Here is a 14,872-nt window from a genome sequence, read left to right on the forward strand (position 1 = left end):
GCGTTTTTAAACCGTATATTATTCTGTGTTTTTAAGTGTAAGTGCTTCTATTTACATCAGCGAGCCTTTGTTATATTGCAGACACTGGCAGTCAAGTGAGAAGTTCGGGGGGCGTGGTTGATTTGACATAAAGCATTTGGTTGGAAGCTCGATTCCACTCATTTTCACGGCTCCTCCTCTGGCTCCATCAGACAGTCCTTCTGCGCATGTCCAGGCTCCAATTTCCAATTTCTGCTAATGAAACTGCAAACTATCTTCAGTAAACTTTATTTTAGTTGAATCCTGTTGGTCCCGCGACAGTCTTACATCTGTTAATTGTGTCTTGGGTTTTAAAACTCGAAAAGGTCAACTCTGGGTCATTCTCAGCGCTGGGTAAATCTAGCTTTTTCTTTCACACTGCTTATAATTTACTAGGTAATTCAGAGTTAAGAACAGTGTGGAAAAAATCCTCATTTAAAAAAAATTCAAGTAATAAAACTGAGTGTTGAGGGAAAACCGATCAAAGGTTAAAGGTCATTTAGGCCTTATGCGGTTTCAACACTTGTTCTGGAATGAACCAATTTTCTTTGCTTTTCCAGCAGAATGGCTAGTGTCTGTCCTCTAGTGGCCCCTGACTGATACTGTCTGAATTTACGTTTTTATTCAGTCTTATAGATGTGAAAACGACAGACCAGTAGATCTTGACTTTATAGGAAGTGCACAGTCCTCTTCCCACTTTTTCTACATTGTGCTGTAATTACTACAATTTCCCAAAACTTTGCTCAGTTACAGTCACATCAGTTTATAAGTGTTTAAAAGTGTGTATGTGTTTAGCTGTCCTGGTGTTTGTGTTCAACTGATGTGTTTAAGTGTTTCATTTACTGCTGTCTGCTTTTTCAGCATCTTGGCTGATTTGATGTATTTTTGATGAAAACAGGACTGGTGCGACAAAGTATATTTTATTCATGTTTTTATTTACAAATGTTTTCTTTTGTTGGGGCTGTGCCCTTTTCTCCGGATCTTCTGTGTCTTTTCCAGGATCTTTTCTTGGGGCTTGATCTTTTTTTCTGGATCCTCTGTTGTTGCTGTGACCTTTTTTTAGGATTCTTTGTTGCTGCTGTGTCCTTTTTTAAGCTCTCCTGTTGAATCTGTAACGATTTAGCGTCAGGAACTGTGGTGCTCAGTAGTGCAAATAATCTTTCCCATCCATTTGCACTACATTCCTTATTCCTTATTTCTTGACCTGAAACATACAGACACACACCAAATCAAGGTTATTGATTCAGATTCATCACAATAAACAAAAACCATAAAATGTACAATAAAAAAAACATTTTCAAATGAAAGGAGAATCTATTTTCCAAATCAATAGAAGCTGATCTACAGTTCAGTACCTTAAACCATTGATGGAGAATAATTTCTTCCAGAGACATCCGCTGGCTTGGGCTTCCTGCAGGAGAGCTTGAATCAAATCACAGCATTCTGTGCAGAACGATGGTGGGAAGAAGTGACAGAAACACATTATCAACTTCAACTTTACATCTGCTGTCATTTTATTCATCTATAAGATCTGACTCTACTCTCCTTTAGAATCAGAACATTGTCACCATTATCCAATATCCAACTCTTAGTTTTAATCCATCATTTTGTGTGATTTAAACTACAACTGCTCGTCTATGATGTGATGAATGACATCTTACCTTCTGACAATCCAGGCTCAGTCCAGTTTCCATCATCGATCCTCTGCGTGTCCGTGACTTCAGGAAATCGTTGACACAGCAGCAGGAATAACAGAACTCCTAAAGACCATACAGTGGATGGTTCTGCATGGTATTCATCGTCCAGGTAGTACTCTGGTGGAAAGTACTCCTTTGTGCCTGAAGAAACAAGATTTGGTCTCAGCATGAAACACTAAAGCATGTTTTCTCTGTAACATGAAAATACATGATTGGTCAAATTGACAGTCCAGACTACAGGTGTTAAGTTTAATACATACCACAGAAACTGTCATAGCCAGATTCCTGGAGAAGAGCTCCACAGCCAAAGTCAATTAGCTTGACCTCCAGTGTGTCCGTGTTGACCAGCAGGTTCTCCAGCTTTATGTCTCGGTGAAATACCCCACGTCTGCAGCACATGAGACCGGCCGTTGTTGCCTGCTCCATGATCTTTTGAGCCTGGCGTTCAGTGATGGAGCCGAGAGACATTATGAAGTCGAACAGATCTACACAGGGTGAAGGTCGTTCCAGGATCATGATGTAACAATCCTGCTGGTCCTGCCAGTCCAGAAGCTCAATGATCTCTGGAACCTTGCCGCCTCTATGAGCCAGTATCAACAGGCCGATCTCTAAAGGAAGGGGCTCAGGATGACCAGCCTAGAAGAAAGATTAGTTAGGCGGTGTTGCTTTCCCAAATATACTGTTGTCAGTGCCTTTACACGTTTAAGTCTACTTACGATGTTGATGTATTTCATGTTCGATGGCTTTCTGGCAATTTTTACTGCCACCTGTTCAACAAAACAACACTTCTGTTATTATCACATCAAGTGCACTAAAAAGTGAACATAATATATGTTAAAGGGATTGTTCACCTCAAGGCCATCCTCCAAGCGCTTGCCTTCATAGACGCTGCCAAATCCTCCCTCTCCAATCTCCTTGCCGAGTTCATACTGGTCCAGAATGTCACCTGTTAAAAGATGAATAATTGCAGCTGATGTGAAATGTCAAGCACTGACAGACACGTGTGTAATGTTTGAGGTGGAATAGACATATGACTATATTCAATAATTCAATACATCGTGAAAAATGGTGGTTCACAAATGGTGAACCTGCACAATACTGATATGGTGGACACTTCAAAATACAGTAAACAGTGATTGAAACTTTTAGAGTGCTTTTCAAAATATATTTATATTTATAGAACTTAATGTAATGTACTCTACTTCATACTGAAGAGGATCATGAGAGAAAGCCACACATTCTCAAATGACCACTAGATTTACCTTCAGAACTCTTCTTGTGGATCTGAACAGTAGTCTGGTCCTCCTGATTAGAGCTGCTGCTGGACTTCTGGACTTTACAGGAGAGCAGCTTTTCAGGACTGTCAGTCCTTCTCCTCTTTCTCTCATTTTCCTCTGCAACATCAGTGGACTGAAGGCTGGTGATGGATATTGGAGGTGTATGAGGATGGAAATCGTTCACATGAGAGCTGTGACAACTTCGTTTTCTCTTTTGGCCACCGAGAAAAGTCATCCACTGGTTGTCATCTGTATTTAGAGATGTAAGACATGCATTAGTGATAATGATAATGGCTTATAAAATTGATTTGTATTTTGATGTAAAGTGTAAAGACACACTTCATCTTAGAGATCAGAAACAGTCATGAATTGGGTTTCTTATAGTGAATGCTCATAATTTGCCTTCAACAAATCTGAATCATACACATTTTATGCCCATTATTGAGCATTATGTACAATACAGTTTGTTGTAAAGATTTCTCTTTTAGTTGATAAATTATGAGAAACTTTGATTACCAAACAATTAGTTCTACTTAGATTTGTGTTAGAAACTTAAAACAAGTTAAAAAGTTATTTTTTTTTATTGTATGTGTTCGGTTTTTAGTTACTTTACTGTACAGAGATCTAGTGAACACAAAGCATGGTCATATTGACAAACAGTGACTGGATTTACCCTCAGCATAAAGGGAGAGCGGCTTTTCAAAACTCTCCCACCTCCTCTTCTTTCTCACTTGTATCTCAATCTCCTCACCAACACTAACGGGTGAATGGTTCTCAGCCACATTGGCGCTGGATGTTGGAGGTGTACGAGTATGGAAATCATACACTTGAGTGTCTTGAGAACAACGCTTTCTTTTCAATGCCATAATAACAGAATTCACTGGGAACACTACTATTACCAACTGCAATGAGAAGACGCAATGAGGAGATTCTGAACTCTCTTCTACTTTTAATGCTGCGTTCTTCTGTTTCTATGACAGCGCATTCCAGAACACTTGTTTACATTCAAAATCCCAACACCATATTGGACAAGCTATCTAAACTAGATAAATTATAGACAGACAGGCAGATACAAGCTATAATCTTTAATCTTTCACTTCTCAATAATAAGGAACAGTATTTTCACCACAAATATCTACATAAATACAAGAAATAAACTTGTAAATACAACACCAACTGATTCTGAAAAATTATTGTCCAGGAACTAAATAAAACACTGTCATTTTAAGATTAGATAATCTCATATAGTTTTGCTTTAATTGAAGAAAATTATATTAAATGTTGTAATTGCTAACAGAACAAACTCAAAATAACATTATTAGGCCTACATTTAGTCATGTGACGTATGTATGAAGTAAAACATAAAACTAAGACTAACATTATTATCCAGTAACAAAATTAAACAAAGTAATTTTAAGCTTGTTTATATAGATTTTAGCTGAAAATAAGTTAGATTTATATTTATATATGAGCAATTCCAGTGTTATGGATGTGACATTTGCAGTAAAAACTCAAAACATAAATTCACATAAAAAATATTTGTTTAACACTGTATTAAACTGTTTATATTTTCCAGAACAACTGACCACAGAGTTATGGGATCAGAAAAATATCGTTCTATAAACATGTTTTGTACTTTAAATGAAAATACTTTGCAGAAAGTCTGTGAATTAAACCGCACAACCCAAAAGAAGTAATGATCATCAAAACGATAAGAGTTGGCTCTCTATAAAACAAAAATGATTGATTTTATTTTATGTAATATTTTTTGCCTTCATGAGGAAAAAGTGTCGTTATGGATGTGACCGATGTGGAATTGCCACTTGTGTCTTTGGTAATCAAATATAATTGTTTGAAAAAGCTGACAGAGACATTTTTGAGCATTTTTAAAGTTCTGTAAAATACTTGCTTAAAAAAAAAAACAAAAAAAAAAAAAAACTGGTTCTGTATTTTGGTGAAAACTTATTTTTTTCATGGCAAGGTTGACATTTGCATGGAATTGCTAATATATGTTATATGTATAAGCGTTAAGACTATATTTAGTGTCATCTTTGTTGGAAAGAAGAATTTATATCAATCCTGTAACGTGTATATGTGAATTATGTATAGCTAGCACTATTTTCTGTAATTGTTGGAAACACTCACATCTTATTACAGTAACTCAATGTTTTTCCTGCAAAGACAAGTATGAGGGAGGTGACCACCTCTATCAAATTTTGTACAACCTCCACCTTTTGACAAAAATCAGGCAGGCGATCACTACTGACAGACCCTAAGTAATGCTCAAGTGCTGGTCATGCATTTAATTACAATTAATGTTAACAGTTTTAAATAAGATCATGGTTTGATAAAATTCCAACACAAATACAAAATGTGTTTATTTCAAGTAGCAAACATTTCATCATGACTACTAAATGAATAATGCCTGAATAGTGTCATGTGCTTTAAAACTTTTAATCAAGCATTGTCTGCTGTAGTCACCAAGCAGTGTTTAAAATAGTTTGTTTGCATTTATGTCTTTAAAATGTTTTGTGTATGAAATATTTGACCTCTCAGATGAGTGTCACTTTTACCTCAGGGCAGGCCCGTGCAGAGACTTTCGTCTTTTCCTCTCCGTCTTTCAAGCTGGATGGCTTGATAACCTCCTCAACCCCTGTTGTAAGTAGAAGGTGGGAGAGCTGTGTGAGAGCTCAAATTTATTAAAATAAAATACTATATATAATAAAATATTTTGAAAATACTAGAAAATGCTAATTAAGGGAGCATGAAATGTCTTCACAAACCTTCTATCAATAGGCCTATTGGATCAATCCCTTCACCATTAAACTGGCTTAGTGTAGTAAACCATGTTTGACAGCAACAGCGTTTCTCTGAGCAAGTTTAAGTCAGCTTAAGTCAGGTACATGAAGTATAGACCTTTTTCTTGGAACCCATTATGCCTTGCGTGTATGCGCAAGGAGAATGCGAAGAACTTCCGGTCGGCAGCTGATGCGTGTGAACAGTCACATTTCGACAGCTTTGAAACAATAGTTTTAATCTATTTTACCTGCTTTTATCCTCTTTGAACTGATATTATTTTCCATCAGCACCATCTCCTGGACTAATCATTTAAAGAAATGCGATCTAATAAGATGGAAAACAGCTGCTGTGAGGCATTTTCACCTCGTTGTCAGACGGCATCTTCTGCAGTTTAAATGAAGCCTCGTCATCGCTAAAGTCAACATTTTCTCTTTATTTCAAATATATAACCAGCCCAAACAAATGTAATTCACCAAAAAGCATGTACTGTGCCACTGACACACTGATTTAACTGTGACAAAGTGAAAATATAGGCTAGTGTCATTTCAAAATGACAGAAAACACAAACCGTGGTTGTGGAGAGGTAAGCGTGATCGAACACCCAATAAGGGGGGAGAGCATTAACCGGCGGCTAATCAGCGGGTCAATCAGAAATGATAAATAACACCTGTCTTTCTAGTGATTGGGCCGGAGAGACTCCCTTCTTAAGGAGAACGGGAGGAGCAGTCGAGAGAGGAGAGAACACACACACACACACACACACACACTGCTACATGTGTGGTGGCATTTAAAAATTAATAAAACCATTTGCTTACCTGAATCGCCGACCCTGTCTTCTTCTTCCCTCAACAACAACGAACAATATTACAGTGGTGAATACAACACACGAAATAAAACACAAACGGCTCGCGATTAGAATGAACAGCAAATCAGCCAACATAGTATCAATAACAGACTTTTCATTTTTGTAAATTGCACGACTTTCATACCTGTTAAGTTTCATGCCAGTAACGTTACTCTGGTTTGCTCTCTCTCTCTCTCTCTCTCTCTCTCTCTCTCTGTGTGTGTGTCTTAAAGAGCTGCTGAGCTAACACTGTATCTCTGACGGCAGACACGTGAACTAGGAGAACGTTTTTCTTGTATTTCTGACGTGCTTGAACCATATGTGACAGATTATAACGGCTTTAACAGACACATTTCTAACTTGCGTGTCACAAAAACACTCTGTTATCCATTAAAAACGTTATTGAAACCCTTTTTCGGAGTGCAAATTACCAGTTGTACACGCTGTAAACGGAAGTTTTTAGCATTCTACCGGAAGATGCTGGTCGCTATGGCGCCCTCCATGCAGCAGCCATGAAAAAGGTCTATACAAGAAGACATTTACAATAGGGGAGCGCAGGGCACAAAGTAACGTGGGTTTAAGTGTAACAAAGAGTTTTAAGGTATTTGCTCAGGCTTGATCATGGCATTCTTCCGGGTTTTCACCACAGTGTCAGCAGATGTCTTCCTGGCTGTTATTGAATAAGTTCGATGAAATTTGGATGAGAAACACAAGAGAAAGCATTTTTGCAGCATAAAGGTATTTTTTATTATAGTCAATATTTTTTAATTTAAAAAAATCTGTGAAAGTATGAACGTGAAATCTTATATTGTTGTGATCACCGTCTTCTAGGCTAAAAGATAAAATCATTTTGAAAGATGTAAGAAACACACAGTGACTGCTAGCCAGTTTTGAGGAAAACATGACACAGCGGGGTTAGTTGTAACAGGGTGTTAAAATTAAGCCACACACTGTTGAACACCAATTAAACTAACACAATATTTTTTTTTAATTTTGACAACTATTTCAATAAAATGATTTTTAATAGATTTTTTTTTGATAGACAAAAAAATATTTTATTGCTAATACTCCAAATAAAGGCATTGTATAATAATGGATAATAATCCAAATAAATTCAAATGTATTTATCCAATAAATAAATAAACATACTGTGCTATGTAGAATAAAAATAAATTAAGCTAGGTACTGAGAAAATATAGATATTATTTAAAGTAAACTGGATTTAAATTGTGTGTAATCTGCCTTTTTAAGCATGTGTTACAACTAACCTTCTGTCTGTTACAGCTTGCCCCGCAGGTGGGGTAAATAGTAACATTTTTACTTCTGGCACTTTTGGCAACACTGCACAGAAACCATAGGTTCGGCGATCATAATTTCTGAGCTCATTTGTAGGAGAGGCTTGTGTTTTGTTGGTAAAAACAAATGGTTTGTCTAACCCCAATACTTTGTTTATTATTTGACCAAGTGTTACTTTTTGCTCCGCTCTGCCCTACTATCATCCATCTACTTACATTGTTATAACTAGGCAAATACAATATTGTTACATAATAATTATAATGTAATGACATAATAATGACATCCAAACTAAAAGTTTGTAATTACTTACTGTTGTATGCCAAAAATGTGCAAGAGTTCGTTTTGCGCAAGTGTTAACAAACGGGACTTTTATTTTGACTCCGGTTGTGAATGTTGAACTTACTTCTGAGTACTTTAATGTGATTTCCTTCCCCCTTGGGACGCTGATGTTTTACCAGTGCGTTGTGATGAAAGCGAACAAATAAATAATATTAAGAAGTTAAATCTGGATTATTCTTTCATGGATGGATGTCAACAACATATTGCACATAGACATGACGAATAGAAATGAAAACCCTACACCAGGGGTCACCAATCCTGGTCCTGGAGGGCCGGTGTCCCTGCAGGATTTAGCTCCAACTTACCTCAACACACCTGCCTGGATGTTTCAAGTATACCTATAAGACCTTGATTAGCTTGTTCAGGTGTGTTTGATTAGGGTTGGAGCTAAAATCTACAGCACACCGGCCCTCCAGGAACAAGTTTGGTGACCACTGCCCTACACTAATTCACACTGCAATCATGCTAACAACATGAAAATCCTCGCTAGAATCATGTTAATAACATGTTAATCCATCCTAGAATCATGATAATAACATGCTAATTTATGCTAGAATCACGCTAAAACATGCAAATTCATACTAGAATCATGCTAAAACATGCTAATTCATACTAGAATCATGCTAACCCATGCTCGAATCATGCTAATTGCATGTTAATCCATGCTAGAATCATGGTAATAACATGCTAATTTGTACTACACTGTAAAAAATTGCTGTTAAAAAACGGTCAGAATCTACGGCAAAATAATGTTTTTTCACTAAAACAGTAATATTCTGTTAAAAACAGTGCTTTCTGGGTAACATTTTTGTTTTCGAGAAAGTAACCAACTGCAGAAAACTGTGAGCTAACAGAGTTCAGATTCGATGTTTTGAAGTCTGTGTTTGAAATCACACTTTGTGTCCTTGTTCACTATTTCATACACTAGTTAACTAATATAGTTCACCTGACAGAGTTAATGAACACTAATGAGTGAATTCAGACACTGATGAACACCTGCTGTTAATAATTACAATTACTGAAGAAAATAAACAAGAAACACAAACAGTGACGTCAGTTACAACATTAAATAAAATAAAATAAAATAAAACACTTTCAGTCTCAGCAGAGGATCATTAAACAACTCCACAAACAACAGCAGACACACTTATTACTGACTGATTTGACGTCCATACAATTCTCATTGAGATCCAACAGAAATTAAGGTGTTTTTTGTGTCACCGTAATGGAGTGAGGGGCTGATTTAGTTGGGTTCTTCACCCTTGAACTCGTTTAAGAAGACTTTCCAACTGCTGTAATACAGAGTTTATAAAACATTTGTATTATAGCAATAAAGTTGGGAAGTCAATAAATAGAGAAATCTATTTATCTGAAATTAGTTCTGATAAATGTTTTGTTATAAATCTGGAAGAAGGGCCTCATGCAATAGATTTTATGCTTAGTTGCAGGTATTAATTTAATTAATGAGAAGTGGAAACAGAAAAGATACCTCCGTATTACTTAACAGTTAAGAAATAACATACAAAAACAGTTCAGTTATGACAAATACATACTCAGACCTCATGAATCTGACCTTGTATCTCAACAATGGTAACATCTCAAATGTTTCATGCTGCAATGCATGCTGGGAGTGGCACTGTACAAATATCCCAGCATGCATTGCGGTATAAATACATTTTGTATAATGGTCTAACGGTTTTCTTTATTTGTGTTTGATTCTGCTGTTGTTTATGTTTAGACTTTCAGTTGCCTGTTTGTGAGTTAAACTGTTAATTATGTTAAATTTTGTTAAATTTGTTATCACCATTATTGAGGTTCATATGCTGATTATTGATGTCTCTTTGAGTGCGATTTACACCATAGAGCAGTGTTATTGTCCAAGATATTCTTAAAAACTTCCAGAAATCCTTGCCATATATATACATATAATGTAAAACAATAGATTTAACATTGAATAGGAGCAGTAAATTTTATTACACTCAATGAGAACTGACTCTGCCATTTAATAGCAACATGAACATCACCAGATCTTATTTAGGTTTTTGGCTGGCTTGCCACAACAAAGGAGCTTTTTAAACAAAGTTCTTAACAATTGCAACCGAAGATATATAAATGTTAAAAATGACAGGGCTAAGAGCCCAACTAAAGCAAACTCTGTTCTCCATGACGGTGACGTAAAACTTTAACTTTTTCTCAAGAAGAACTTTAGTAGATGTTATACAAAAATACATGTATTAAGTAATAAGTGTAGCTGGTGATGATGTTTGTAGAGTTGTTTAATCATCCGCTGATCATTTAAATGATTTAATCATTTGTTGTTCTTCAGGTTATTTCATTATAAAGCTGTGACTAAAGTTTTGTATGTTCTGTTCTTGTTTTTTCCCTTCAGTATTTCTTCATTTATTCATTGCTAATCCTCAATTATCATTTAATTAGTCAGTTAATTAATGAATTTACTTCAGCTTTGCTACATGTTTCTTGAACACTCAGTAGTGTGGACACTTCAATTAAAACTGAAGTATTTGCTCTGGGGTTTAAAGTGTTAAAGGTGTGAGAGGTAAAAACACAGTGTAAAAATGTATTTTAACAGTAATATACTGTTAACTTAAACTACGGAAGTAGACTGTAAAAAAACAGTAGATTGCTGGCAACCACAGCTGCCAGTAGATTACCGTTAAAACAAGGAAAAAACAGTATTTTACTGTAAAACCTGAAGCTAATTTCTTCTGTATGTCACCGTTGTGGGGGAGAGTAGAGCCAGTGTATGAGTTAAAGATGAACAATGAACTGCTGATGTTATTCTGCATGTTTCTTTATTTAAAGATAGCGGCTGTTTAGTTGCTGATGCAGTCAGAATCTCTCTGGTGATTCCAGATTTACATGTGTGTGTGCTGTTGTGAAAAATAAGACATTAGAATTAAAACGAACTTTTCTAATGAACTAAAATAAGTTATCATTATGATTATGCTTCTAAGCATATATAGCACATTACTTCAAAAACTCATTCAGCAGTTGGCCAATTTGAGGCAGTTGCTTTCAGTGAGCAGAATGAGTTCACTTGAGTATTTTGTAAATCAATGTAGTCCAAGTATTTTTACATCAACATACTGTAAAATAAAAGTACATTGCTGGCAACTGCAGCTGCCAGTATTTTACTGTTTTTTAACGGGACAATTTTTAACAGTGTAGAATCATGCTAATAGCATGCTAATCCATGCTTAAATCATGCTAATAACACGCTAATTCAAACTAGAACCATGCTAACAAACAGTGTTATGCAAGTTACTTCCAAACAATCACATTACACATTACTTGTTACTGTTATTTTAAAGTAATCCTTTACCTTATAACATTACTGTTTCTGAATTGTAATATTTTACATGACTCTTATATTACTTTTTAGTTACTTTCACCAAAATAACTATAGATTTAAAACTTTTAATTGTAAATTAACTAAATGTACTGCAGAGCATTTTACATCCATTAGAAAGCAATATGATTTAGCATTATGACTGTGACCAATGCAGGCTACTAACAATATAGTATATAATTGGCAACGCGAAGGCTCAAGACAATGCAAGAAAGGATGACAGTCAGAATCACAAATGATCTGAGGGTGCTTTCACACCTGTGAATCGATTCAGTTGTTCCAAAACAGACATTACAATTGTTACATTTTTGCACTGCTCTTGGTGCGGTTCGCTTTAAAACTGCAAAGTTTCTAAACAGACCAAAAGAGCACTCAAAAAAATAGCTCATTAGGTTAACTCAATTTAATTGTGTGCAGGTTTTCCATCCAATATATATGCGTAGCCCTAACCAAAAAAAAAAAAAGATCATTTACATAACGAAAAGTAATTGAGTTAGTCCAACTCAATTTTATCAAATATAGCCAAGCAAATAAAAATTCATTAAATTACTACAACTGATTTACATTCGTTCAACTAAATATAAATTAATTAATTGGAAATATTTATTTTTCATTTGATCCCGTTACTACACACACACACACACACACACACACACGCCAAACAGATTGTATCTTTTTTTTTTTATTATTGGAAAAACTTTTAGAAACACTTTAACAGATCTTGCATCTGGTGTGAAGTAAATGTATCCCATGTTTTCCAAAGCATCAAACACATTAAGGGAGTAGAGGCACCAGCAAATGATGCAAAATGTAAACATTCCAATAAATCTGAATGCTAGCTTGATCAACATTCAACTTAATTATAAAATGGATTAAGCGCACAATATATATATATATATATATATATATATATATATATATATATATATATATATATATATATATATATATATATATATATATATATATATAAAATATGTTGAACAACAGAGGCTAAAACTACTGCTTGTTTTACTTGACTAATTTGAATTGTAACAGACAGTTTTTAGTATCTGTCAGACCTTAAAACCAGAAGATATAAAACCAGTCTTGTACTCATCTTGTAACGATGCACAAATAAATAAATGAAATTATACCTAAAACAGAGCACATTTAATAAAATGTGAAGCAGCAAACTTTGTAACGTTTCTTAAAAGGGCATAACCTGAGAACAATAATATGAAAAATGACTGGCTACTCGAGAGGTACAGCATTTTTAATCTGTGTAGTACAAATGGTCAATTCAAACAAAAACACAGTTAAATAAAAAAAGGCTGTGGGGACCAAATTTAGACTATAGGAAGGTGAAAACAGACCAAGACAGTTTGATTATAACAAGGAGACCCATTGTCACCAAAACTAGAACAATTTCTGAACATGTGATTTGCTCTGGCCAGTCATAATTCAATTATCTGAACGTCAAAAAATCAGAAAAAAAAAACCAAAGCATTAGGTCAAGTCCATTTTAACAAGTGTTTCGTCAAGTAATTACCTGACAGGTACGAGAGTAATGGAGACACTTGTTGACACTATACTGTACATGAATGAGCTATGATGTGCAGATGTTGGCATCCCAAAATAAATAAATAAATAAATAAAGTTGCATTGGGAAATCCAAACTTAAAACCTCATCAACCATTAGTTTGTAAGGGGTATAAATTTTTACACCAAGTCACTCCATCACCCTGGCTGCATAGAAAACATTTATCATAAAAACATTATTTTGCATTTGTATGTCCAATTTTTTTTTTACTTGTCCACATGCTTCCTTTTTGTAGCTTAGCCACAATGTAAAATGTCACATGGAAAACATCCATGAGTTCAGTGTTGTTGGTTTAGTAGATGAAAGATGGCAGAAGATTGAAAAGACAAATGAATCCCAAATACGAAAAGCTTAAAGAAACTTCATTTATTTGTCATCTGGTGTTCACTTTAAGAAAACAATTTGATTTTCAGCTGCTGTATCTTTGAATTGAGCTTGTCTCCATCCAGATTCATTATGATTTTCTGGATGAACTCAAAGGTGTACTTGAGGTTTTCTGGAAAGCTCAGATCAAGGGCATAAATGAGCCCAAACAGTACAACAAAACCCATGATGACACTGCCAACGTTGGTCAGAACTTTAATGCATTCGATCACAATTCCCACATCCTGTGGCTCCCCGTTGTCATAAATTCGGACTATGTAAATCCCCATGACTGTGCTTGAGATGCCCCTCTCCACATCATCAGTGCCAGAGGCCTGAAAAGACAGATCATATGCAATGATAGATAATCTGTGTGCATTTGTGAAATTTATAGAAGACACAACATTTGTGAATCTGTGTGCATCTATTTACACTGACAGTTATTCAGTGACATTGAATAACATGACATTAGCATTGTATTTAAAAGAAAAAATTATTTACACCTCACTTACTCTGACATTAAAATGCATAAGATAAAAAATGTTTGTCTTCAATCTACGTAATAAATTAATGTTGGAACTTGCTCAATGTGCATTATACAGTTATGCTTAATTTTGATTTCCCCTTGCAGACTCTGTTAAAGCGCAAAGATTTTTAACGAAATAAGTGAATCCTACAAACGGCATTTTATTTTATTTATTTTTTTACATATAGTTCCCAAGACAAAAAACAACTAATACCCTGCAATTAAAATAACCTCCTGCAAAAGTTTGCATACAATTGGCTTTTAATACAGTTTGTGGTTATTTGAAGATCAACCAGTGTTTTTCTGCTGTGTAATGCTTTGTCATGTCCCTTTGCTTGTTCTAAGCAGTTAAACTGCTGCTGTTCTTCAAATAAAAATCCTCCGTTGTCCTGCAGATTCTCCCTTTTTTCGGCATCTTTTGCAGATCTGAACCTTTTTAAGAAGTAACTGTATGACTGTAATATCCATCTAAATCTTAATGCCTTGTGTTTCCTTCTGAAGCCTCACTAAGCATTTAAACTTTTTAATTGTTGGTTTGCTGCGACCATCCTCAGACTGAAAAGATGGCTCTGATTTGAAAAGGTTGCAAATCTGCAAAAGATGCTGAAAAACTTAACACTCTGCAAGACAGGGATTATTTTTTTCTGGGAAACTGCAACAGTTTAACAAACAAGACAGTTATAAAATGCCCATGAGTCTGCCTAAAATGTTGCAACAATAAATACCTGCTATCTAGTTCTAAACTGCATTCTTGGCACTGC

At 35.2% G+C, this 14,872-nt stretch overlaps 1 protein-coding gene and 1 long non-coding RNA gene across 4 annotated transcripts; both read right to left on the bottom strand.

Annotated features, from left to right (window-relative positions):
• Window positions 1-936: 936 nt before the first annotated feature.
• On the bottom strand, window positions 937-4,897 carry LOC110438150 (serine/threonine-protein kinase pim-2-like). Of its 2 annotated transcripts, none has more exons than XM_087295700.1 (8): window positions 3,666-4,897; window positions 2,978-3,241; window positions 2,567-2,661; window positions 2,432-2,482; window positions 1,976-2,351; window positions 1,680-1,856; window positions 1,374-1,461; window positions 937-1,222 (listed from the first exon to the last, which is right to left on the bottom strand). In XM_087295700.1, exons 1-8 carry the CDS (start codon window positions 3,856-3,858, stop codon window positions 1,204-1,206), a joined length of 1,263 nt encoding a protein of 420 aa, XP_087151826.1. In that variant the 5' UTR covers window positions 3,859-4,897; the 3' UTR covers window positions 937-1,203. The 2 variants fall into 2 exon arrangements, with proteins under 2 accessions (XP_087151826.1, XP_087151827.1); XM_087295701.1 differs by having other exon boundaries at window positions 2,567-2,749; window positions 2,918-3,241; window positions 3,666-3,916.
• Window positions 4,898-7,598: 2,701 nt separating this feature from the next.
• LOC147832563 (uncharacterized) lies at window positions 7,599-9,337 on the bottom strand. Of its 2 annotated transcripts, none has more exons than XR_015516801.1 (2): window positions 8,676-9,337; window positions 7,599-8,507 (listed from the first exon to the last, which is right to left on the bottom strand). It is a non-coding gene; the product is annotated as an uncharacterized LOC147832563 (long non-coding RNA). The 2 variants fall into 2 exon arrangements; XR_015516800.1 differs by having other exon boundaries at window positions 7,599-8,528.
• Between the last annotated feature and the right edge of the window lie 5,535 nt (window positions 9,338-14,872).

The sequence above is a fragment of the Danio rerio genome, chromosome 19 (assembly GCF_052040795.2).
Source record: "Danio rerio strain M-AB ecotype USA chromosome 19, GRCz13ab, whole genome shotgun sequence".
In the NCBI taxonomy this organism is placed as follows: domain Eukaryota; kingdom Metazoa; phylum Chordata; class Actinopteri; order Cypriniformes; family Danionidae; genus Danio; species Danio rerio.